Here is a 27543-nt window from a genome sequence, read left to right as displayed (position 1 = left end):
AGTATGCTTTGGAATTGACACTTGTGTTAGCAACAACAGTTTAATCTCAAGTAGTCTATGAATTGTCAGTGACGTTTAATAACAATTAAATTATTTTATCTACACTTTTATTGTACTCGACAGTGAAATTTGTTTAATACGTCTCTTTTGCTATATTTTTAAATTTGTTTGCCCGCAATATGGCACACTATTCAAATTCTGAGATGACAGACATACTTTTAGTATTAGGGGAATGTTCGGAAAATGCTGCTGCCGCTGTAAGACGCTACAGAGAAAAGTATCCAAACAGAAATATTCCCAATGCCAGGACTTTTGTAAGTACTGAACGACGACTGAGAGAAACCGGTTGTCTTCAAAGAAGGAATACAGATGCTGGTCGTCGTAGAGAAGCAAGAAATGTTCGCGTTGAACAGCAAATATTGGATGCTGTAATAAATGACCCCACAATAAGTACACGCAGGTTAGGATTAAGAACGAATATTTCCCATCAAAGTGTTTTAAGAGTTCTGCATCAAGAGCAATTACATCCTTACCACTATCGACAGGTGCAGGAATTGTTACCTGCAAAGTATTGCAAAATAAAGTTCAAACTGCACCAAATTTTTTAAGCAACATTCTGTTTACAGACGAGGCCACATTTACAACACAAGGTATGTTCAATTCTAGAAATATGCACTTCTGGGCTAAAGAAAATCCAAGGGCTACAATGGAAACTCACTTTCAACACACGTTCAAGATAAACGTTTGGGCAGCTACTTTAGGAAATAGTTTCATAGGATACCACATCTTTCCCGGAAATTTACATGGTAACATGTATTACAATTTTCTAGACAATATTTTACATGATAATTTGGAAGATATTCCATTACAAATACGAAGAAACATGTTTTTTATGCATGATGGTGCTACACCACATTACACAAGAATTTGTAGAAGGTGGTTACATGAACATTTCCCTGATAGGTGGATAGGCCGGGGTGCGGATGCACCGATTCATTGGCCTGCTCGTAGTTGTGATCTTAATCCAATGGACTTTACAGTATGGAGTTATTTAAAATCAAAAGTGTATAACACTCCAATTAATACAGTAAATGAGTTAAGAGACAAAATTGAACAAGTATTTATCGATTTACAAAACGATCCAGTAACATTAAATGGATTAATGCATTCGCTAAATAAAAGAATTAGATTATGTATTCAACAAAATGGAGGACATTTTGAACAGTTGTTGTGAAATATTATTTTCGCCATTAATTAAATGTTAAGTATTAATTAAGTTTTTCATTAATTTGTAATATTATTGCTAACACAAGTGTCAATTCCAAAGCATACTTGATGAATATTAAGAATTGTAACGATTACAATAAAATACATGTATACCTTCGAGTTTAAATAAATCGAAAACGGTGATATCTATCGAGATATTACAAGAGTACATTTTTTGCGTAGAAAAGTCTAAGGAAACAATTTTTAAAATATTTTTTTAAAATATGTAAAAATTAAAAAACATGTGACGCAATATCCCCCATTTACCCTCCAAAACTACCCTGTATTAATATAGGATGTGGTAGGTGGTGACATGAAATTAATTATCCTAATGTCTTATAATCACTCCCAAAATATGAACTCCGTATTCAAAACCGTTTGGAAGATGTTTGAAAAAATAAGAATTTCAATTCACCCCTTTAAAGGGTTGTATCTCCCTTATTATTGAGTTTTATAAAAAAGTGTACATAAAGAAGTACCCTTATTTTTGGACGTACTATGAGCTCTAGAAATTAATGTACATAAGTCTGGACCACCTTGTATATATATATATATATATATATATATATATATATATATATAAACATATATATATATATATATATATATATATATATATATATATATATATATATATATATACATAAGATAATGGTATTATTGACTGTTGATTTAAATATCAAGTGGTAATTCTTGAAAATGCAGTCTATTTGGCCCACAAGACAAAGAAAATGCTTTGACTTACTGTCAAGCTTTCGAATTTATTTTGTTAACAAATAATAATATAATTAAGGTTATGATAGATACTGGTTCAGAAAGTACTTTAGTCTCGGAGAATTTTATTTTTAATACATTAAAACTATCAGATATAATAAAGATTCCAAAAATTAAAATTGTTGTTGCAAATAATAAGAAGTTAGGTGAAATTGATAAACTAGCCAATTTTAAAATTAATTCTTAATAAAGAAATTAATATGCAAGGATTTGTTGTCAAGGATTTATGTGTTGATATATTAATGGGAAATGACAAATTAGAAAAGAAGAAAGTAAAGATAGATTTTGAAAATAAAATGGTAACTTTGGAAGGGCAAGAAATTAAGTTTATGCAGAAAGATGAGGTGAAAGAAGGAATAAGAGTTGATAGGATATTATTAAAAGAAAATAATGATGTTTATGAAGAAGAAATGTATTTTGATGATAGGGAAATGTCCCAAAATAATGTAAAGAATAATTGTAGTGAATATTTAAGGAATGGAAATTTTAAGCAGATGGATGTCTACGAGGTGGAGTGCGTAAAATTTGAAGCAAGGAATAATGAGTACATAATGAAAATAATTTTGTTTGTAAAGAAGAAGATGTGATTAAAGTTTTAAATTGCCCTGAAGAATATAAATCAATAGTCGTTTCCATATTCTTGACTGTCTTTTCATTGTATTCGGATCTACTCTGTATGAGTACAAGAAACCAATTCGCTAATGATTTCTGCTTAGTTGAGGAGACATGTCGTGGAATGCAAATTTTAGATTCCGCATGTCTCTATTAACATCTTTATCAACGTTTTCTTGGGCAAAATTTAATACAATTTCATTTTTTTTTAATTTAGATTGCAAAATTATTATGCCAAATTTATTAAATTTTGGTGGACTTTTTAATTATTCTATTCTTCAGCAGTTTGGTCGTAATATAAATTATATATAATTCGCAAGTCTCTGTCATCCAAGCCCGCTTGTTTCAAGATGGATATGAGCTTGTCATGTTTTACTCTATCCAATGCCTTTTTGTGGTCGATAAAACAAATATATACATATAACAGTTGACATCCTTGCACCTCCGGATAAGCACTTGTATAGAGAATAGAGCTTCTCGTGTGCCTAAGATATCGCGGAATCCAAGTTGTGTCCATGATACTTGTTCCACATTTTTTATATATTCTGTTATGTATTACTTTTAAAAACGTTTTAAGTAAGTGGTTCATAAGGCTAATTTTTCTGTAGTCTTCGCATGTTTTTTCATGTAATTTTTTTGGTTACGAAGGTCGACTTTAACCAGCTTTGCGGAATATTTCCAGTTATATATATATATATATATATATATATATATATATATATATATATATATATATATATATATATATATATATATTTTGTTAAGTTTAGTCGTTATCCATTTTATTCCTTATTCGTCCATAAGTTTTAGTAATTCTGTATAAAATTTGTCAGATGTTCAATTACAAATTAACCTCTTAATTTGTAATCTCACATTATTCTTAACTTCTTAACATTTTATAGTTTCACCGTGTATAATTCAAACATTTTGAAAATGATATCGAGTAATATTTTAATAATTAAAGTCCATTCACCTGTTAATGAATGGTCGAATAATATATTTTTTCTAATTGAACTTCCTAAGTGTTGCAATGATGGCCTAGATTAAATTGTAATGTAAGCTAATAGTTCAAAGTTGGTTAGTATGATAGAAGCAATAACCTCTGTGGTGAGGTATGAATTATTTGTAAGATTATAAGGGGGATTTGAGCTCATGTGAGCACAGTCTATTATAAAGAGTTACCTTAATATCATCATATAGTGTAATTTGTAATAGCTGTCAATAAAATCAACATTTTTTCTCCACAACTTCAACATTTTATTATATTTATCATATATCATTTTATGATTCGGACCTCATAACTACATTCGAATCTGTCCACAAGTCCTACTGCTTTATCACCTTTAGATTTTTTAATAGATGCCGGGACTTCTTCAAAGGTAATCGGGGGTCCTGTTTAGCATTATATGTCTTTAATGACAATCTGTCTTTCATCTGCAAATGTTACTTCCACATATTTCTTCCAAGCGTCTAGTCACTCTTCCACAATTAGTAGTGCATTACCTTGATTGTCTGTAAAAGATTATACTCTTCTAGGCTTGTATAAGCCTGCAGATTCTTTAAGTTTTTTGTTCATATCGAATGAATCGTGTTTCTGTTGTAATAGCAGTATTTACGCACATTGTTCTCCCAGCTGTGTGTCCTTAGCTATTCTGATTTCTTTTTTAATTTATTTGTCAATTTTTTTGTATAATGTCTTGTACTGACCTTTAACCTTTCGCCTCTCTTCCATCATATCTAGAGATCAGCCCTGGTCTATACTATTATAGGAGAAGAATACGTATGTTTTTTATTCAGATGATTTTCAGTTCATTAATTTCTTATTCTTTGTAATAACTAGCAATAACGTATTAGTTTTTAACGTAATTTTATATGTCTAATCTATTCGTTTATGTCCTTTTATATTAAAACCGAAATTTCATATTTATAATAATAGACAACAAAGCCAGTTTATAAAATTGGTAAACTAAAACAGTTCCATTAAATCGCTATCAACGTTAAATGTTTGTATACTTTAACGATGTATCAAACACTATTTTTAATTAATATTTTATGCACACTAAAACCACCTCGCCAATAATTATATCATTAAATGTGATTTATAGAGTATTGTATGCTATGCAATTTATTCATTAAAATTATTTTAAACTACCAAACATTAAACAGTGCTTTTATTAGGTAGGGAACTGTATTTAACTGCTATTTTTTTGATAATATTATTTGTTGTGATTTTATGCAGAAATTAAATAAATGGTTCGTTATTTTGTATCTGACATGAGTTTGATTATAAATAAAATTAATTTGGTATTTGAATATTATACGCAGATAGTTAGCTTAACGACTAGTTACCACTGAATAAGAGTAAATAAATAAGAAGACAAAAACACAAAATGAAAAAAACGGAAAAAATTAATAAAAATAATAGAGAAAATATTGTAACAATAAATGATATATGATTGCAAAGAAAGACTGTAACAATTTACAGTGTTATAAAAGGCTGAGGTGGCTAAGATCTAATTTAGAAAATGGTATGTCAATACTTTCTAACATTATTTTACTGCGTTACCGCATTAACCGTTTCTAGTTTTTTAAAACATTCTAAACGTTAGATATTCCTTTCCCAGGTAGCTGTAGCTTTCTTCATGGATGTGTTAGTTGCTCTGGAATCTTCATAGTCTTCTAACATTATTGCCACAAATTCGTGGCATTGAACCAGTACATGCTCTACCGTACTGATGACGACCAAATAGTCAGAGCAACATAGTTCCGACTGCCTTTCATCTTATATACATTTATTATTATTTTTTCCCTTGTTGCGGGCTACACCAATACTTTGTGCCTTTATATTTTTTTATATATTATTCGATATCTCTATTTGTCCAGTCTGCTCACTCGTGACGTACCAGTATCTAGTTCTCTAGAAATACGAGAACCGCCAAATGGCACTGAGATCTCAATGTGCCTAATCCTTACACGCCCACTTCAAGTGACGACCGGTTTTACCCCGTGTAACTGCTTTTATACCCCCAAATGGTCTGAGCGGGATCCGTTGGCGTGGGGTTGCTGAAGCAGTGGTCGCCATGTTGACGGCAGTCTTTTATCGTCATCGCGCGTGTTTAAGCTATTAAGGTGTTTTCCAATTTGGACGGCTTCACGGAAAATTCTCGATTTTAAGAACTGGATAAGAGCGATGTTTTTTACTTTTTCGAAATCTATTTTGTGACCTATCTGAATATGATGTTGGTCTAGGGTTGCAGTAGTATCAAAATGTTTTACAGATAGAGAATGTTCGTAAATACGGTTGTGGATTCGTCGGTTTTTTTGTCCTATGTACGTTCGTGGTCAACTGGATAATCTTGGAGACACCATGGTATTCATTATGGATTTGGTCTTTTTCGGATCTGACGAGATAGGATAACTTGGAATAAGTAGTGAAGATGGTTTTTATTTTTAGAGGGTTAAGAGTTCTACTGATCTTGTCAATGACACCCTTAATAAAAGGTAAAAAGATTTTGGGTTGATCAGGCGGCAAGGTTTCTTTTTTGAATGGAATGGGGTTTACATGCTTTAAATGCTTCTATTGATTTTGGTTTTGTGATTATTGAATTGATTTCAGATGATCTGTGATTGTCCTCGCTAAGTTTTATGGAACGGGAAACAGGAGTGTTGATAACTAATTGAGTTGGGCAAGGTGATGATGTAACTCCGCATTGAGATAATTGTTTGTATGGGTGGGTTTCCGTTACATGTAGTAGAAAATTTTATGAGGTTAGTGTTTCTGAATAATAACATTAAGAGATGGCAAAGACGTTTCAGACTTAACTTTTTTGTTTTCGAGATATTTATATTTAAACCTACACTTTCTGTAGCCACAACGAGTCCCTGTACCATCTCTCTAGCCATACCTAGATCTTCAGCTACTATAAGTATATCATCGGCGAAACGTAAGTTGTTTAGATATTCTCCATCTATTTTTATTCCCTTTGTCATCCAATCCAAATTCTTAAAAGCATGTTCTAGCACCGTATTAAAAAGTTTAGGTGACATTGGGTCTCCTTGTCTAACCCCCTGTTCTATTTTTATGCGATTACTCTTAGTATGTAATCTGACAGTGGTTGTTGCCTGCAGGTATAATATTATGTATAATAATTTAGTATATCTATAATCTAGCCTGCATTCTTTAAGCGCCTGTAATATTTAACCTTTAACCTTTAACCTTTAACATTAAACTACAATTATCTCAAAAGTATTATTGTCATTAAAATTGTAAAAGACAGGGTGTTTTATTTAAAATTATTGACTTAGTATGGTTCGAAGTGTAAAGAAATGGCATATAATTTGTGAACACCCTGTATTTAGAAATTTAATCTCGATTTAAATTCCTGAAAAAAGATTACCTTTAACCTTTCACCTTTAGGTTATATGTTAACTACAATGGTTTTTAACAGAATATAATTGTAAACGGATGAGATATTAACCTGGCAACGCCCTTAATTATTTTTTTTTTGTGTATTTGCGTCTGTTTCAAAAACGACTAAAAATGGTTTAGAAAACACTAGAAAAATATTAAAAATTATTGACAATGCTAAATATTGAATTTACCCCGTATCCATAGAGACCCCGTGGGCATTAAAAGAATAAACCTATTAAATCACAGAACAAATACGACAAAAAAATTAATGCAATTTTGTTGACTAAAAAACCTATAAATACAAGTATAAAAAAGTACAAACTAAGTATAAAAACCAAATTCATTTTTTAGTATGATAGGTTACAAAACATGATAGACATAATCCAACATTACATTTAATGCATATTGTTCCCACTTTACTTTTACAACTTTCTAACCCACATCTTCGTCTTTTACTATCTTTAGTAGAATCTACCAAATGTCCAATGTTATCGTATCGTATGTCAGGTATTACTTTTCTCGAGTTAGCTTGGGGGATTTGATTTGGTCCTGGTCGTAAAGTAATGGTTTGGTATTTTGTCAAATATCCTTGTACTAAAGTGCGCCTAAATGTTAACTGGGACATTTTTGGGTCTTGATGGCAATACATTACTACTACTACTACTACTTGTCGGTTTATAACGTTCTCCGTCGTTTTCCGACTTCCAATCGCCACTTAGACCGGTTGTTCCATAGATCTTCTTCTATGACCCTCTCTCTCAGTTCTTTATTTATTCCTTCGCTCCAACTTTTTCTCGGTCTACCTCATTTTCTCTTTCCTTCTGGTTGCCATTTTAGTATTTCTTTTGGCATTCGTTGTTCGTCCATTCTTTGTATGTGTTCGAACCAGATAAGTTGTTTTGTTGTTAGGTCATCTGTGATTGTTCGTTTGATTCCCATTATTTCTCTAATGCGTTCGTTGGTAATCCTTTCTCTTCTAGATCTTCCTGCGGCTCTTCTCCAAAAATCCATTTCCGTCGCTTTTAGTGTTAACAGTGTTCTTTCTTGCAGTGGCCATACCTCACAGCTGTATAAAGTGATACTTTTTACTATAGTCTCATATATCCTCTTTTTATTTTCTTGGCTGATGGATTGGTCCCATTAAATGGTGTTTAACATTGTGATGGCTTTTCTCCCTAACGTATTTCTCTCTCTCATGGCTTTGTCTAATGTTCCATCTTGTGAAATAGTAATACCTAGGTATTAGTAGTCACAGCAGTGCTTTATCGTAGTGTTATCGTCTAATATGAGACCTTTTTGTTCTGCTCCAATGAAAAGGTATACAGTTTTCTTTTTATTTACTTCTAGACCCCATATATCATACTCTTCAATTAATTTTCGTGCCATATAGTTTAAGTCGTCATAATCTTGAGCCATTATTACTTGATCGTCTGCAAAGTTAAGCGTATATACCATAGTAATGGTGAGCGGTATCCCCATTGTCCTGCATTTTTGTTTCCATCTTTTTAAAGCACTTTCGAGGTATATTTTAAATAAAGTGGGAGACAAGCAACATCCTTGCTTTAATCCTTTTGATATTATAAATCCTGTTGTTATTTGTGTCCCTGCTTTTATCTTTGTTATTGGTTGGTTGTATAGCACTTTGACGGCTTTTAATAATTCTATATTAATATTCGAGCTTTCCATTGATTGCCACAGCTTCTTCAGTGGAACGCTGTCGTAGGCTTTCCGTAGGTCGACGAACAACATATGAATCTCTTGATTCCTTGCCATCTTTTTTTCTATTATCTGGGTTAGGGAGAAAATGTGGTCAATAGTGGGTCGACCCGTACGAAATCCTGCTTGTTCTTCTGCTTCATAATCTAAGTATTTTCTCTCGATTCGGTTCTTTAACACCTTTCCATATATTCGACTCATAGATCCGGTTACAGCAATTCCTCGGTAATTTTCACAATTATTTTTATCACCCTTTTTATGTATAGTGCTGATGTATGATATCTTCCATTCCGTAGGGATTTCTCTTGTGTTTATGCATTCTTGAAAAAGTTGTCGAAGACATTCGTACAATTCGTTCGTTCCGTACTTAAATAATTCTCCGGGTATATCTCCTGGTCCTGGCACTACATTAACCAAGCATTAATAACAAACACATCAATAAGATATGTAAAGGGATTCCCCACCATGTTTATCCTATACTCAGTTAAATTTCGGTCCATTTGATCTGTTTCCCCCATTTACTCATTATATTTTCCTATCAAAAACGGCCGCGGTACTTGAATATTTTTATGTTGCTCCTTGGAATATCTCTTTATAGGGCGTACAGGTTGAAGACCATGACATGTTGAAACTACTGACACAACATCGTTGTCTTTCCATCTATCAAAAAATATACCTGATTTCCTTTCTATTGCGCTACAGAGTTGTCCTCTGGTTTTTAATAATTATGGATCAAGTACCTGTGGAAAGATTTTTTTTAACTTTTGATTTGGTTTTTGTTTATTTCCTCTTTTTTAACCAGCTGCTTCGTTGTTTTAATAGAAGCATTCGATTTTCTTACTTCTAGTTTAGGAATTCTGTTACTTCTTATTTTTTCAGTAGCATGGTAGCCTCTGAATCCAAGGAAGTTGAATAGATTTGCTAAAGTAAAGAGATTGTCAAAGTAAAAATAATATACTAACTTCCTTTTTTGTGCAGGAACTCAGCTTAAAAGTTTAACAAAGGGAGAAGCAGCTTTTCCAAAACTTATGCTATAAGCTTCAGGAATTGTAGCATTTTTCCCTTGATACATATCAAATGTCACACAATAACCTTATTTTGTGTTAATACACCAAGCCTTATAGCCAAACCGGATCGGTTTTCCTTTAATGAATCGTTTAGCGCTATGTTTTCCAAAATACTTTATCATACTGTCGTCGAAGTTTAAATTTTCTTCCGGCACAAAAAATTCCAGGAATCTTTTTTTTGATCATATTAATTAGAGGTCTAATTTTCGCAAACTTGTCGGTCATATCCAGTTTAGTGTTATCGGAACACTGAATGAACGTCATGATGAACATGAATCTATTTCCTTCTCATAGCTCTCGATACCAGGTCATTTCTAATATCTTCGGACTTCTCCCAATAGTGATATTTAGATGGGACTGAATTGTAACTACTTAAAATAAAGATTCCTATGAAGCATTTTATTTCATCATGTGTGTAATATTTAGATTCTCTTGATTTTTAAAAGCTGTATATTTAGTAGTTTCCTGAGCCAAGTGTTCAATAATTTCATTGGTAAAAAACATTTCAAATACTTCGATGGGGGTTTTATTTTTGAAAAGTTTATAACTCGATGAAGGAAAATCTCCTTTTACATATTTTAATATATCATCTTCGATATATTCTACGTTTTGTACATTATCCACGAGAACCAATATTGTACAAGAACCAGTAAATTTTGGAATTTCATTTACATTTCGTTGGTCAAAGTTTTCTGAATAATTATTAGTATTGTCAATTGTAACTAAAGAGCTACTGGGGTCTTGTCTAAACTGATGAGAAATACATGAAGAAATGGTTGAAAGTTCTTGAATAGTATCATCTGAATTACCACCAATGCGACCGTTAGTAAAAACGAGATCTGCAGGTGCCAAAAGTTCCTTCCCAGGTAAATCTAAAAAAGCTCCGCCTTCATCCTCATCTCCAGATTCTTCATCAGTAGGTACATTCCTTGGTGGAGGTTCAACAAAGATTTTTTCTAGGGGTATATTATCATCGTGTTTTTAAAATAAGCTCTAAAACAAAAAAAAAAGATTAGGTGCCCACTGGGTCCATATGTGTACGGCATGAAAAAGTTTCAAATAAATGCAACGTGCACAAACATAAATTCATTAAACTGTATATTCTTAACTGTCAGCTGTTAGTAACGTAATAAAACAATGTTAAAGTAATAACTCAGAGCCTACCTCAAAATATCCTTTAGTGCTTAAACATCGATAAGGTCATTCATTTTAACAATTGAAATAAAACGTACACGTTCACTCTACTGAAATAATTTCAATACTAACAAGAATTTAACTTCCTAGAAACGTACCAATACACTGATATCTCCTCCATTTAAAAACTATAAGATGTGAGAGGCTTCAAAATATAGCGTACCCATGTGGACCCCAGGAGCGGTCCCAAGAGTTTGAAAAGTTTGTCTCTATCTGTCAAAATTTTTGAAAAATGGCGAACAACTTAAAAAATGTGAAGTTTTGACCTATGATAACATCAACAAATTTTATCTATAATCTTAAGCATGATTTAAAAATGCAATAGTATACAGGGTGTTTTATTTAAAATATCAAAGTTGCTGCTTTTGCTGCTCACATGCCACAAGTGGCATGTTTGTCAAAAAAAGTTTGTATAATTTTCTATTTTAGTTACGATGTCAACTCAATAAGTATTTATTATTTTATGTTGTTACTGTTAGGCTATGGCTCCACGAGCGAGAGATTGTCGCTAGCAGTAGCAGTAAAATGTAGCTTGATAAATGAAAACAACAGTAGTGATACTGAGTGGCTCCACGCGCTGTAGATTGTCGCTTCGTTTCGAGACCGAGACGCGTCGTCAAGGTCGTGTGGAGTTCGAATAGATCCGGAACTATTTTTTAGCAGTAATTTGCAGCGCGTTTGTGGGACCACTAGCAGTAGTTTGTCGCTTGTAGCGATAATTGCCATTTAATCTGATATTTTTGTTCTTGTTTGTTTATTTCTCTGTGTTTGTTAAGTTATTTTTTTGTTTTTATAAATTACTTTACAGTTTTTTCATACAATTTTGTGTCTCAAATCATAACAAAAAATTATAAGTTCTAAGAAAGAAATAAATCCAGTATGTTCTTTATCGGTATTCTAGATAACAAAAATCAATGGATGGTTTTTTTTTCAATCCCAATTATCCGTATCAAACCGTACTTTATAATAGATGCCATTATTAAACAAGAAAAAGTTGAATAGAGAGAATAAACAGTTTTTGTTGATTTCCCGAAAATCTATTTTTTGGATTTCCTTCTTCGAACTGGTGATTCATTTCTATATAAGTGGTTGTCTAATCATATCATATAAATAAAATTTTAATAATTATTTTTTATAGTAAAATTTTATTTTATCCTTCAGTACTAATGTTTCGTTTTCGATAGATTGGCGTGATTCGTAAATAAAAGAATGCAACAAAGCAGATTTTATGTCGCATTAGAATTTTTTAAATTATTGTAACATAAAAAAGCAAGTTAGATATTGGAAAAGGAAGATTCATTACATCAACCCAATATGATAAATGAATATAATCGACATATGGGAGCATCTACTTGATAATTCAGTAGCTAATTACAGAATATGCAGAGGTAAGAAGTGGTGGCGGCCCCTTTTTATTCTGATGAAAGTTAAATAGTTAAATATTTTGTTTTTTTATTTTTAGGTAGATACATGTATAGAATTATAAACTATGTAATTTGAAATCTTACTTTAAGGTGGGTAATTGCTAATTTTTCTTCTGGGCTTAGGCTAGCACGCAGGTATCATTGAAGTATCCTGTTTTCGTATGAAATCTTCTATTTCACATAATAAAAAATTAAAAGAAGACACTGACATCCTGTAATATTCAAAAAACTTGTCAGGATATTCTTTTAATTTGTTGTGTAAAAGGAAAAAATTTTCCCTCCGTCTGTCTAGGCACTAGAACAGGGTGAATCCACCATTTCCGTTGTTTTTTAACCCTACGTCGACGGCACAATGCCAATATTAAAGCAACTTTGTGTTAAAATGATAGATTATCCATACTATATTATTGTATTATCGGTGTGAATTTATTTTACTTATTTATTTAATTATTTTATCTGCTATATACACGGACATTATATAAACGGACAAGATACCACTGATTGTAGCTGCGTCATATTAACGCTTATGGAGCCACTACAAGACCAAAACGCAGCGATATGCGCGCTGTAAACTGGCGCTCGTGGAGCCATGATTTTACTGCTTTACTGCCGCCGTAATTTTACTGCTACTGCTAGCGACAATCTGTCGCTCGTGGAGCCATAGCCTAAAAAATATAAATATTTTGCTGTTCTCTCGCTGTGCCGTCTCGGTGAACGTAATGTTGTACGACATATTTAAATAAACTAATATAATAATATTTTGTTTAGAATAAAACCATATATCAATAATATGTCTACAGATTAATCTTAAATTGTTTCAGGTTCGCCAAATGGTACCAGGAGCAGAAAGAAAACTTCTAGAACATCATCAGATGTCAACTGATTATTTACAACCGATCATGCCAGCATCCCTCCAATACGATCCGTATGAAACAGAGGGACCCAATTATGAAACAGAAACTGGATCTATGATGACCAAGACGCCACCAGACGTCTGCTCTACGAATAAATGTCCAGATTATATTTTAGAACATAGGGAGCAGACTTGTATAATTCCAAATGTAGCTGAGCCCACCCTCTCAGTAGCTCAAACACTTGCTGGGCAGACTGTACCCATCACGATCAAAAGCCATAATTCCACAGCTCCGCTTTCCTTTTCAAACCTGCCAATGAAATATGGTACTTTGCACTTCGACCATTCAGGTAGTAACACCCTTCATCAAGGTTTCTTAGGGGTATCAGATTTAGGCAGTTCCAGCTCTACGAGCTCTAGCGGATATTGTGGTCGAAGCAAAACTTTGCAACATGCGAAAAATAGAAAGAAATGTACGAAAATAGAAACTTTTCATGTGCCAGAAACAAATTTTTCAGATTTTGGTAAACGAACTACTACTGATTTTAGTTTTTCCGGGAGTGCCGTGTGACAGGACACAATGACTGATCTTGTGTAAACTTATATCAAAAATAACTTTTATAACTTTATATTTATTTGTTTGATATTATTATCAATTAATTATAAACGTCGGTTTATAAAATTTAAATATTCTTTTCGTCGTCAATGAGAAATGATGTTCAATATTTACAATATTTTGAAATTTCCATTTTTGCAACATTTACAGATTCTTTGAGTTTTATTTTTAAATTTTATTTATTTTTTAAGTTTTTAAATACGCAACATTTAGATATATTTGAAAAAATGTCTTAGTTTAGTCATCAACTGTATATTGTCTATTTTATTTTCCGGAAAGTAATAATTGTGTTTTAGTTAAAGTTAAAGTAGAAACTTTAAAACTTCTAGTAATTTTTTTAAATTTCAATATTTGGTTTCATTATTATTTAACTAATAATATATATATATATATATATATATATATATATATATATATATATATATATATATATATATATATATATATATTTAACTAATAATTACTATATAAACTGTTCAATATATCATTTAAAAAATTGGCATCCAAAGTTGTACTTAAATACAAGTGATCACTGAAAAATAATTAGGCCAAAAGACATAATTATCATGTCATTATCCTCTTTAATTTTTTTATCTTGATCCTTATGATGGGTCGTCTACTAATACCAATATACGACCCTTATTAAAAAGTGAAGGTTTTAAAAAAAATAATAGGAATAATCGCATGGTACCAAGTCTGGTAAATATGGTTGTTGAGTTATAATAAATATGCTGTTTTTGGACGAAAGCTACGAAAAGTCAATGGCATGTGAGCTTCTGCATTATCGCAATATGCAATACTCACGACTTTTTACTCCAGAATTATAGTGTTTTTTTTTTTAATTGCATTACACAAACGGTGCTTAACTTAACTTTTGTTAACCAGTAGTTGAGTTATTGGAGCTCCTCAGGATAAGCATTAAAAAGCTTGGATTTGCTCGGAAAAATATTCCTATGGGATTTTCTTGCATAATCACTTTCATAAGATACCCCACAATAAGGTTCAAGAGGCTGCCCAAGCGAAAGGCTATTTTAGGTTCTACAAGCAAGTAAGAAATTGTCAGGAATTACTGGTAGAATGATCATATAAAAAAATTAAAAACACAAATAAGAAATATATCATAACTGGATAAATAATAAAACACACAAAGTTAAAAAGAATATAAACAATCACTGGTTTATTTTAAAATAGAATTACTAAAACTCAAAAATAATGTTAAAAAGATAAATTATAACAGTTAAATACACATATTGTCCATCGAGATATATAAAAAATAAAAAAAAACAATGAATCAAGAGGTGAACCCCCCCCCCCCCCAAAACACTATTGGAAGAACCAGGAGCAGAATACAGTACTCCATTAGGAAAGGATGAAAATAAATGAGGAAAAGGTTAAAAAAGCAATAACCTTATTAAAAAATGGTCTTGAAGGAATATCTCCGGAACTCCTAAAGAATGGATCCACTAGATTACTATTATTAATAATCACATTGTTGTTTAACAGATACATAAATTGAGAGCCTGGTTTAAACTTTGTACAGAACATAGTTGTGTTTTGTTAACTATTCACAGTCCTTAAATCTTAAATCTTAAATACGATTGTTTTCTAGTAGGCTAAGTTTTCACCCCTAAAAAATAAAAAGCAACCAACGGCACAAGTAGAACCTAAATCCAAAAATTCATGCAATTCGGTGGTGACAGGGAAAATTACACGGTATCGCTACATTTCACATTTATTTATCGACTTAATAGGATGAATTATATAAGTTCTAAAAACCATCTGTGGATAAGTTAAAATTTATATCAAATTCTAGTTGAATAAGTAAATAAAATAGAAAAGGATAAAAAAAGCGAAACAGGTAATATAATCAAAAATTAACCAGTACAAGTACCTTCTCAGAATATCCAAAAAGCTATTACCTACGCTAACGACTATGATGCATTTTTTACGGACGTACAGTATATGGAAGTACAATAATATATCATAAACAACCACAATGGAAAAATAAACAGCTTCGAATTTAAAATAATGGAATTGCGAGTAGATATAAGTTGCGAAGCATTTTGAATAATTCACAATATTTTTATCCTTAGCGATATTCAATGCGACTGTAGGATTTTCTGTATTCACAAGCGGAAACTCTAACATGAAATTCGACTTTTTCGTCTGAGAATGCGCCGAATAACATCTGTTGAATTCCTTATAACGAATCTTTTTTGGCATTGATAAAAGCTAGACGAGATGTACCAAGTAAGTTTGCTGGAAATTACCAATAAAATCAGGTTCGTTCCAAACGTTTTGAATGTTGATATATGTGATAAAGGATGAGAAAATTCAATTATTCGTATATAAAACACATATAGTATTCAGCAAGGTATAACTGAGCTATTTTTAAATTGATTAGGTATTTAGTTTCGTAGCTGGCTCAATAATCTATAGTTTAAAATAAAACAGAAAACTAGGAGTTCAATTTGATTTATTATTTATTTATTACTATTATCAAAATACAGTGTACAGCAATTGTGTACTATATTGGGTAACGTATATATATATATATATATATATATATATATATATATATATATATATATATATATATATATATATATATATATATATATATAATATATATATATATATATTCTTATATATATATATAATATATATATATATATTCTTATATATATATATAAGAATTACTGGATATTAGTGACTGTCAATATAAACAAACAACACAGTTTATTAGGGTTGCAGTCAGAAAATTGGCCGGGATGTTAATGAAACACTCTTATGACTTTTCGTCTAGCTTTCGGAATCGTTTTGTTCCTTTTTCAAGACTCTATAATAAGAAAAAAGTGTAAATATTTATAAAATATCACAAATCTTCAGTGCAACTTACTAGTCGTTGAGATTATTTACAAAAGCATAGACACTCAACATTAATAACAACACACATAAAATATAAAATAGTGGACAAAATACATTTAAAATTCTTTAAAATTTAGGTACAAGTAGTAAAAATTTTGTTGTCATCTTTTACTAGTGTGTTTTAACTCTGGCACATAGAGAACAAAAAGAAAAAATCCTATGATTAAAAAGTAATTAGGTGTATTTAATATCATGTTTCTTTTTACGAAATACTAGAGGCCCATCTTAGGTGATTTTAATTTTTATTATTCGCATATTATATGCGTATTATATGCATACCTTTAAGACAGGTTTAAAAATTAAAATCACCTAAGATGGGCCTCTAGTATTTCGTAAAAAGAAACATGATATTAAATACACCTAATTACTTTTTAATCATAGGATTTTTTCTTTTTGTTCTCTATGTGCCAGAGTTAAAACACACTAGTAAAAGATGACAACAAAATTTTTACTACTTGTACCTAAATTTTAAAGAATTTTAAATGTATTTTGTCCACTATTTTATATTTTATGTGTGTTGTTATTAATGTTGAGTGTCTATGCTTTTGTAAATAATCTCAACGACTAGTAAGTTGCACTGAAGATTTGTGATATTTTATAAATATTTACACTTTTTTCTGATTATAGAGTCTTGAAAAAGGAACAAAACGATTCCGAAAGCTAGACGAAAAGTCATAAGAGTGTTTCATTAACATCCCGGCCAATTTTCTGACTGCAACCCTAATAAACTGTGTTGTTTGTATATATATATATATATATATATATATATATATATATATATATATATATATATATATATATATATATATATATATATATATATATATATATATATATACTATATGTATATATATATATAATATATATATAGTATATATATATATATATTTACATTCAGGGTTTCTACAGTATTCACTGCCTTCCCTCGCTCAACCGTTTCCATCTCTCTCTGTTATCCCATTCTCCATTATTTAGGCCTCCTTACTCACTTATGGCGTCGTTTACTTCGTTTCTCTAGGATTTTCGGGATCGTCCTCTTTTCCTCCTTCCTATGGGGCTCCATTCGGTTTTCTTGTTTATAATCCAATTTTCAGTCCCATATGTCATAATACTTCGCATTAATGTTGTATAAATCTGTGTTTTTGTCTTCATATTTAGGTATCTATCTTACCATACTGAGTTAAGTTGTCGGATTTCTGTTCTTGTTTGTCCTAATCTTTGTGTAATTTCTTCCTCTGTTGTTGCCTTTTTCGTGATAATAAACCCCAAGTATTTGAATTTATCCTTTCCTTTTATTGTTACGTTGTCATAAATCTGTAGATATTCTATGTCTTCTTCACTTATAGATAGGTACTCTGTTTTCATGAGGTTAATATCTAGGCTAGCTTTGGTATATTCTTCTTGTAGTTTCTTCATCATGTAGCTGAGGTCATCTTGGTGTTGTGCAATCACTACTTGATCGTCTGCAAAGTTTAACGTATATAAGTATTAGTTCCCTACCGGTACTTCCATGCCTTCGCATTTTCTTTTTCATGTAGTCAAGGCTTTCTCTAAGTATATTTTGAATAGGGTTGGAGATGTAGAACAACCCTGCAGGAGCCCTTTTGTTGTAGTTGAAGTCTTCTATGATTCTTGTTCCCATTTTATTGGACAGTTTATTTTCTTTATTCAGAGCTTTTGTAGCTTCTATGAGTTATGTCTGTATTTCTAATTTGCAAATTTGCACATTGCCTCCCATAGTTCTGATTTTGGTACAGAATCATACGACTTTCTCAGGCCTACAAATGACTAATGTATATCTCTATTTTTCACTTTATTCTTTTCCAACAATTGTTCCAGTGTGTATATGTGGTTTATGCATGATTTTCCTGCCGTGAAGCCTGCCTGATCCTCCCCGATTTTGCCTTTTATCGCTTGCTCTATCTTTGAGCAAGATCAAAGGTTTTCATGAGGTTAATATCTAGGCTAGCCTTGGTATATTCTTCTTGTAGTTTCTTCATCATGTAGCTGAGGTCATCTTGGTGTTGTGCAATCACTACTTGATCGTCTGCAAAGTTTAACGTATATAAGTATTAGTTCCCTACCGGTACTTCCATGCCTTCGCATTTTTTTTTTCATGTAGTCAAGGCTTTCTCTAAGTATATTTTGAATAGGGTTGGAGATGTAGAACAACCCTGCAGGAGCCCTTTTGTTGTGGTTGAAGTCTCCTATGATTCTTGTTCCCATTTTATTGGACAGTTTATTTTCTTTATTCAGAGCTTTTGTAGCTTCTATGAGTTACGTCTGTATTTCTAATTTGCAAATTTGCACATTGCCTCCCATAGTTCTGATTTTGGTACAGAATCATACGACTTTCTCAGGCCTACAAATGACTAATGTATATCTCTATTTTTCACTTTATTCTTTTCCAACAATTGTTCCAGTGTGTATATGTGGTTTATGCATGATTTTCCTGCCGTGAAGCCTGCCTGATCCTCCCCGATTTTGCCTTTTATCGCTTGCTCTATCTTTTCTCGCAGTATCTTTCCATATAATCTTCCTATTAATAATATTACGCTTATTCCTCTGTAGTTTTCGCATCGTTTTCTATCCCCTTTCTTAAATATATATGTCATATATGCTTCCGTCCATTCCTTTGGGAACTGTTCTCCATTTATGGCTTTCTGAAATATATATTGTATCATCCAGTGTAATTTTTTTGATCCGTATTTTATAAGCTCACCTAAAAATGAACCCAAGGGAAAATTTTGTCATAGAAAAGTCTAATGAATAATTTTAGATTTAAATAGTTCAGCTGTTCACCATGTAAACCATCACTCAGGAAATCTGAAGAACACTAAGGCGAGCGTTGAGAAGTGAGTCAGCAGATCTCTAGAGGGGAGATAATGAAGTAAGAAAGAAAGGGACAATGAAAGGAAAACTAAAAGAAAGTCAGTAACATAATTTACACCAATTGAATATCAAAAAGTTCACAGTATAACTAACTACTGTAAGAATCTTAAAAGCTCTACTTTATCTTACACAACTATATAACGCCGTATTAAGAAGATGACATTTTGCTCTAAATTTGAACTTGAGAGCAAAAAATATTAATTCCAAAACCTAAAAAATCTTTAAAAAAAATAAGAATAAGGTCCTATATGCCTAATAGCCTGTTCCCTATTATGTCTAAAATATTAGCAAAAATGGCTGTTATTTAAAATGAAGCCAATTTTAATTGACCAACAAATAATACCTTATCACCAGTTTGGCTTTAAGCCACAATGCGCTACCACTGCACAAATTCACCAAGTTTACCAGCAAATACGTCAAAAACTGATAAACAAACAATTATTGCTCCGAAATCTTCTTTGACATCTGCCATTTGTTTGACAAAGTTTGACATAATGACATTTTATACAAAACCAAAAAATCCCTTCCCAACAATTATTTCTAAATCCCAAGGGCCTACCTGCAAGACCGCCATTGCCTTGTAAAATATCACGACGAGTATTCCAGACTTTACTTAATTTCTGATATTCACTGCTGACTAAGCTACATAACCAGAAATCACAACATCAACTTATGTAGATGATACAGCAGTAATTTCTTCTCATGACGAGCCAGCAATAGCATCAATCTAAATGTAATACAAGCTTGGCTAAAAATGGGACATTTACGTGCCAATGACATAAAATATGCGTAGGTATCATTTACAAACTGCAAGAAAAACTGTCATCCAGTATCATTAAATACTTGTGAATGTTTTTGGATCCCAGACTCACATGAAGAAAACACATCTTTACCAACCAAAAACAGTTAGGCCTTAAACTCAGCAAACTACGTATATTAGTTAATAGCTGTTAGTTAATTTTGATTCTTGATCACCAATGGTGTTACATTTGGAGCAATTGAATTCGTCTATGAAGAGAAATACCCGGTAGGAAGTATTATCATGAGTTATGGTAAAAGAGTCAGGGATAAACATATTTTTCAGGGGTGTAATAAATGATTGCCTTCTAAAGCTCAGAACATGACTGTACTCACTTTCAGACATACCTACTCGAAGAAAAGTCATTTTTGATAGAGTGTGAATACCAAGTTTTTGTAATTATTGTTCAATTATTTCGTTCGGGATTGTAGGATATGTATTAGATATTAGAAGTCTCTGGGCTAGAGAAATTAATCTTCTTACTTCGACTTGACATCCATTTATTTCGATATATTTATAAGAATGAAGAAGAGCATCAACACTGTTTTTTGAAGACAGGTATATGCATATCCTATTGTTAGTAATTCTGGAGGCAAAGAGTACATTAATTGGATCCACTAGTGATCCAACAGCTACGACGTGATCATGGATTTTTGTACCTTCAATGCTGGAAATGACTATTGCTTGTTATTTTATTGGATGTTTAAAATAATTTACGACATCTGAGTAACTGTATTTAGTGGAGTTGTGAGTAGTATTATTGTTGTATGAAGTCATTTTATTAATTTTCTTGATCACAAATTAAGCCGATCCTGTGGCCGGTCCAAAAAACTGATCAAGACTCAACTGGAATTTTTGTTATTTAAAATGACTATATTTTGGGACAGCTGATAACGTGATAGATTTGATCACTATCAGGGCCGAACTCCAATATACCTATTTATTGACGTATAATATCTATGTTTGTTTCACTTCGTCGTAAAACATACTACAAGATGTTATAATATAGAGACAAAACAGTCCTAGTCTCTCATGTGCGAATACCTATTAAGTAAAACCTATAATAATATCAAACAAACAAATATTTTAGAATTGGATAGCTAGTACATTTGTTTATTTTTACGATTTCTTGATATACTACTGAGTGAGATTATTTTATGTATAATATACAATAGACTTACGAGAAAGATGATGCAAGACTCATTTTATACAGTAAAATTTTATTAGTGTACATTTTAAACTAAACTTAATATATTAATATTTAATATCTACTTAAATTAAATATTTAGCGATGCACGTCTTTTTCGTAAGTACTCGTATAAATGGTAATTCATATCGTTGTATATGAGTTCCAAAAAGCATATACGTTATTTGTGTAAAGAATGTTTTAGACAGGTCTGAGATGGTATTGGAAAATAACCTAAACCAATTCCGTCATCCTTCAACAAGCTGCCACTAATTAAGCGAACACAATTTTTTTTAACGTAATTGTTTTGATTTTGTTTCGTATTTCAACGACCTGGATTCTCGAATACTCCGTACAATAGTATTATTAACATATACATGAACGAAGTTTATCTAAGTCGAAAATTAAGAGGACAGGACATCATTTCAGAAGGCAAAGTAGGCTATATTGTTAAAAAAAACATATTATATTTAAATTTGCACTTTTTGCTAGCTCGAGAAGAAATGTAAAGGTAATATTTGACCATAAAGCCACATGGCAGCTACTTCCTTCAAACTGCGGGCTGTCGTATTTAAAATATCTGCCAATATTGGCAGACTTTGTGCATTTACGAAACTACTCAATTTATTACAGTATAATCTATATTAGAGACATCTTTTATATTGATCTTATTATTTACACATTTACACATACACATTTACAAAATCAAAAGATTGGCTATTTAATACAAAATGCTTAGCTGAGTCTGTAGCCTTTAATTTTTTGGTTTGTACAGTATATTTGTGTACAACCCTTCTATGTAGATATTGATATGTTTACCCAATCTAATATGTTGAGTTGCAGTCTTTTCAATTTATTTATCTCACAACAAACACATTTTACAGAAGAAAAGGAATTACAGGTATGAATTTTACATGCACATATATAGAAATATATATACAGACACATACACACATATACATGTAGACAAAAGTATTCATATCTCATTCTATATGCCAGATATACCCACTAAGATATAGTGGTTGAAGTAGGTAAAAAGCTAGATCTAATCGCTTTGGTGTTGGTGTTAAAGATGTCTATTTTGCTATTTTTTAGTATTATATTGCACTGTCTCAACATGTTGTTTATGGGCGAGCAATCTGTCTTACAAATACAAAACAGTCCTCTATGACAACCCTAAGTTAATCTTGGGTACAAAGCAATTTATGTAGTTAATAAAGAACAAATCTTTATATTTTAAGTTATTCACGACAACATATACAAACAGCATTGCTTGCATTCTCCGTCTCTGTTCCAGTGTTACAAATTTAAAAGTTTCAAGCATACTTCTATAAGAAACCAAGTAAGGATAAGAGTTATATTTTATACATACAGGTATCTTAAAAATCTTTTTTGTACCTTTTCAACTAAATCTATATTTACTTCTGCGTGAGGTGCCCAAACTACAGAAGCGTACTCGAGGTGTGGTCTAACTAAGGATTTGTATAATTTAATTACGCTGTCTGTCATCTTAAAATGTTTTGTGTTTCTAATTACAAATCCTAATAGCCTAAAAGCCTTATTAGTAATGATGTAATAATACTTATTGAAGGGCAAGTATTGTTAAAAATTCACACCAAGATCTTTACACACTGATTTTCTTGGCAATTCTCTATTATTTATATCTTAAGTCATTTCATTTTTATAAAGTTCCTGTTACGTGTGAAGGTCATCACTAAACACTTAAAGATGTCACGTCAACATTTATATCCATTCCATTTATCTGAAACCAATTGGGTACTGCATTTAAGTCTAGTCACATTGATTTTCTACAACTCTAAACATCTTAAAATCATCTGCAAATATTAAGCAAGACGAAAATTGAGAAATCTAGAAAGATCATATAAACAACATCTGACGGATTATCTTTATTAAAATTAAGTTTAAATTTAAAATATTTTCCAGATGTTCCAATATTTCCCAGAGAATCCATTTATTTATGCTAAGGATATAATATAGTATGTGTTATATTATTATTGCTAGGTATAGCTTGGGTTTGTTTTGGATTGGTATCAATTTTTAATTAAGGTATCTTTAACTTTTTTCAGATTTTCGGAATGGCATTGTGGGCCAGTAGGCCCATCAATTTTTTTTTCTCTTCCGATTTGGAGAAAATCTTTTGTTCCTGTGACAACGCATTCCTTAAGTTTTTTTAAGTTCACAATACCTTTAACGAAGATGTAGACTTCCTTAAGAAATAAACGAACTAATTAAAAATAGCTCACCGAGAAAAGCACCTAGTCTAGATGAAATTTTAAATAGAACTCGGAAGTATCTACCAGCAAAAGCGATAGTACTTTGAACCAACATACCGAATGCGATCCTGAAATACAGGCTCTTCCCAAATCGATGGAAAGAAGCCCACGTTATCATGATTCCGAAGCCAGGAAATAATACCATGTTTCCGCAAAACTAAAGGCCGATAAGCTTACTGCCAGCAGTCAACAAGATCGTAGAAAGGCTAATACTAAGAAGACTACAAGCTGAAACATAAGAAATAGGACTAATCTCAGAAGCTCAGTTCGGATTTAGAGCAGAACACTCTAGCGAATTACAATTACTTAAACTGACAGAATACATAACAACAGGATTTAACGAAAATCAGTACACAGGAGCAGCGTTCCTGGATGTAAGCAAAGCCTTTGACAGAGTCTGGCATAAAGGCCCAATATACAAAATGAGAGGCTACGGATACAGTGAGGCCATGACAAGACTGATCTCTTCGTACTTGAGCAACCAAAGCTTCAGCGTACGAATAGAACAAGAACTATGAAAGCATGGAGCTCCAGAGGATGGAGTGCTACAGAAAGCAGTCCTGCCATACCTACTGTACACAATATACACCGCAGGTGTTCTAAGAATACAAGGAACACTACTCAGCCTTTAAGCAGACGACACAGCGATTGCGGCCAAACACAGAAACTTAGAAGAAGCGGTCAACAATTTACAGACAGCATTGGATAACATTGAAATATTGTGTATCCAATGGAAAATAGCAATCAATTTGGAAAAAACACAAGAAATCATGTTAAAAAAAAGAAACTCCAGAGGAACAGCTGTTAGTGCAAGATAATCCCATCGAATGGAAAAGAGAAGCGAAATACCTAGGAGTCACTATGTACCAAGGCTTAACCTTCTCACAATACCTGGACACAACCACCCCAAAATCCAAAAAACAGAAATATCAAGAGCAACAATGAGAGGACTCATAGGTAGAAAAAGCAAACTGCGCATAAAGACGAAAATGAGACTGATAAGCAGCATTATACTTTCAATAATCATATACGCATCTCTCGCATGGGGACACAAGCAATTTATATAAAAATAAAATCCAAGTAGCCCACAATAACATTCTCAGAGAAGCGGTAAATGTACCCAGATACGTCGCTGATCGCTTTCTGTTTAGAGAACTGCAACAAATAAGGGTGATACATAAAATGGCAGAAAAATCCAGAAATATGTTTGCAGAATTAGAGAATCATCCAAGCCCAATCCTGCGAGAGATAATAAGATATGATGCGTTCCATAGATGGAAGCACAAAAGACCAACACAGCAAATCCTGGAAAATACATAAAGTCTAGATAATTCGTAGCTCTACCAACAGAAGAAGCCCCAGCACGCAGCACTGGAACTTTTTTTAATTGATATTTATTCTCAGGACAACCTTAAACAAATACTAAAAATAAATAAATAAAGGGCTTTGGCCATTAAAAAAATAAAAAAATACTAACAACAAGGCGACAGCCATCAAAAAAAATTACCAAAACCCCAGAACCTAGGCACAAAGGACCCACATCCTCAGACACCGACTCGCCGAACTGGGCGCAGCCCGGAACGAAGACTCGAGGCCCGAGCAAGCAATTTCAGTTCGATGATACGTCACTAGAGAAAGCAGGAAAAGAGCGCGTCACACTAGCCTGCATTCTGCTGTGTTCTTGTACCCAGGACTTCCACACGAAAAGTATTTGGCTGATAGTTGTGCCCCTATCGTGCATCAGAGTGCTATAGGGGGAAAGGGATGGTCTGGAGCATTGACGCGAGGTGGAGTGACTCCTGTTTTAACTCGAGTTAATACACCTCGCTCCAATGAATTGTTACACCCAAAACTTAATTCTTAGGGGTGAACATGTCTTACAGGCTGGGTTTAAAATTTTTTAACTTGTTCTCCTTTTTACATTAACTTCTACAGCATAATAAGTTGGATGCTTTTCCAGTGCTTTGGTTATATCGTCATAAAAAAATTTGAGTTCTCTACCAACTGTAAATTTATTTAAAACTGATATACCTTGGATATTATTTCTTATTGTGTATGTTTTAATGAAATTTAAACCTTTTTGACAATCCTGTTGGGGCTTTTCCAAGTACATTTTCTTATTGATATTTTAATAACCTCCCTCTTTCTGGATTGCTTTTTCTATAGCGATATCTATCCACTAAAGTTTCGGATTTATCTTGTTTTTGACGTATTTTTGCAATGAACTCGCTGTATTTCACAGTATATTGAGTTGGATCCTTTTCCAGGTCTTAATTTATACCGGTATAGAAACATTTGATTTCTTCGTCATCAGGGTTTGATGACGAGCATATATATGTATGATTTTGACATTGTAACTTGAACTCATGGACTTGAGATTTTGTATTTTATGAATGTTTTTTTTGGACAACATAGCCTGCTACACTTTCTGAAATGGTTTTCTGTTCTCTTAGTATTCGACAATCGCGTGGCGTTTAAATAAAGAATAACATTGATATTTTAAAAGAACCGATAACTGTTAACAGTTGCTTCTTCTAAAATTAGAAATTGACTTAAAATATTAGAAGTCGTAAAGTATGGAACTTTATGAACTTTTAAGTATGGAATAGGGTTGGGATCAAGTATGAAACCAAGCAAATATCTTTAAAATACAAAAAGACAATATTTATGAAATTTTGCGTGCTACTACAATGAGACAGAACGCATGTAATGTCATATTATTCTTTGTCACTACTGTACTTGCAATTTTAGTGGAAATATCCTTAACTTTAATTTAAGTGGCACACTCTATAGATTTTTGCAAGTTAAAAAAAACTTGCTATTCCTAGTTCAGTTATAACTAAGTTTGATAGCAAAAATTTGTTAAAACGGGAAACAAATTACTTAGAAATAAAAAATAGGTATTTCTCAAGACCAATTAGAATAATAATTTAAAAAAATATCTTCAAGTGTTCAAAATGCTGGTAAAAGTTCACATCCTCACAATATGTAAGCATATTAACTTATTTACTAGTTTAAGTAAACACGTAAACAAATGTCTTATGTTTTTTTTTAATAAAAAATATATTAATTGTAGAATAAAAATGGTTCACTTAAGTGAAAAAGAACGTAATGAAATATTAAGAATGATAAATTTAATGTTTTAATAAAAGGTATCCAAAATAGTCTTATAGGCCCATTTTTCATAAAAGGCAACTTGATTGGTGACAAGAATTTAGTTTTATCAAAGAACAAAATTATTTCTGAACTTTAACAGAATGGTCTTCCAACTATTGGAACGTCTTAGAAATTTTTTATTGCAAATTTTCCAAATCGATGGATTAGACGTTTATATAGGATTTATAGAGTGGCCTGCACGTTCTCCGGACTTTAATCCATTAGATTCTTTTCTTTGGGTTTATCTAAACGCAAGTGTTTACGTTAGGGATCAAAATGTTTGCAGCATTTGAAAAAAATAACTCTTGATTAAATGCATTGAATGCAAACTAATATGTGGAGAAGTCTTGGAAAG

General features: G+C 32.0%; 1 protein-coding gene across 1 annotated transcript in view; it reads left to right on the top strand.

Moving 5' to 3' along the window:
• The window catches only part of LOC140434632 (voltage-dependent calcium channel gamma-5 subunit-like), a 1250929-nt gene extending 1236846 nt beyond the window's left edge, over window positions 1-14083 (top strand). The window contains exon 7 of the mRNA XM_072523038.1: window positions 13286-14083. Coding sequence (XP_072379139.1) covers window positions 13286-13888 — 603 coding nt within the window. The 3' untranslated portion in view covers window positions 13889-14083. The remainder of the gene's footprint in view (window positions 1-13285) is intronic.
• Window positions 14084-27543: the final 13460 nt, after the last annotated feature.

The sequence above is a fragment of the Diabrotica undecimpunctata genome, chromosome 2 (assembly GCF_040954645.1).
Source record: "Diabrotica undecimpunctata isolate CICGRU chromosome 2, icDiaUnde3, whole genome shotgun sequence".
Classification (NCBI taxonomy): domain Eukaryota; kingdom Metazoa; phylum Arthropoda; class Insecta; order Coleoptera; family Chrysomelidae; genus Diabrotica; species Diabrotica undecimpunctata.
The sequence above is the reverse complement of the archived record's forward strand: the minus strand, read 5'-3'. Positions and strand labels throughout refer to the sequence as shown.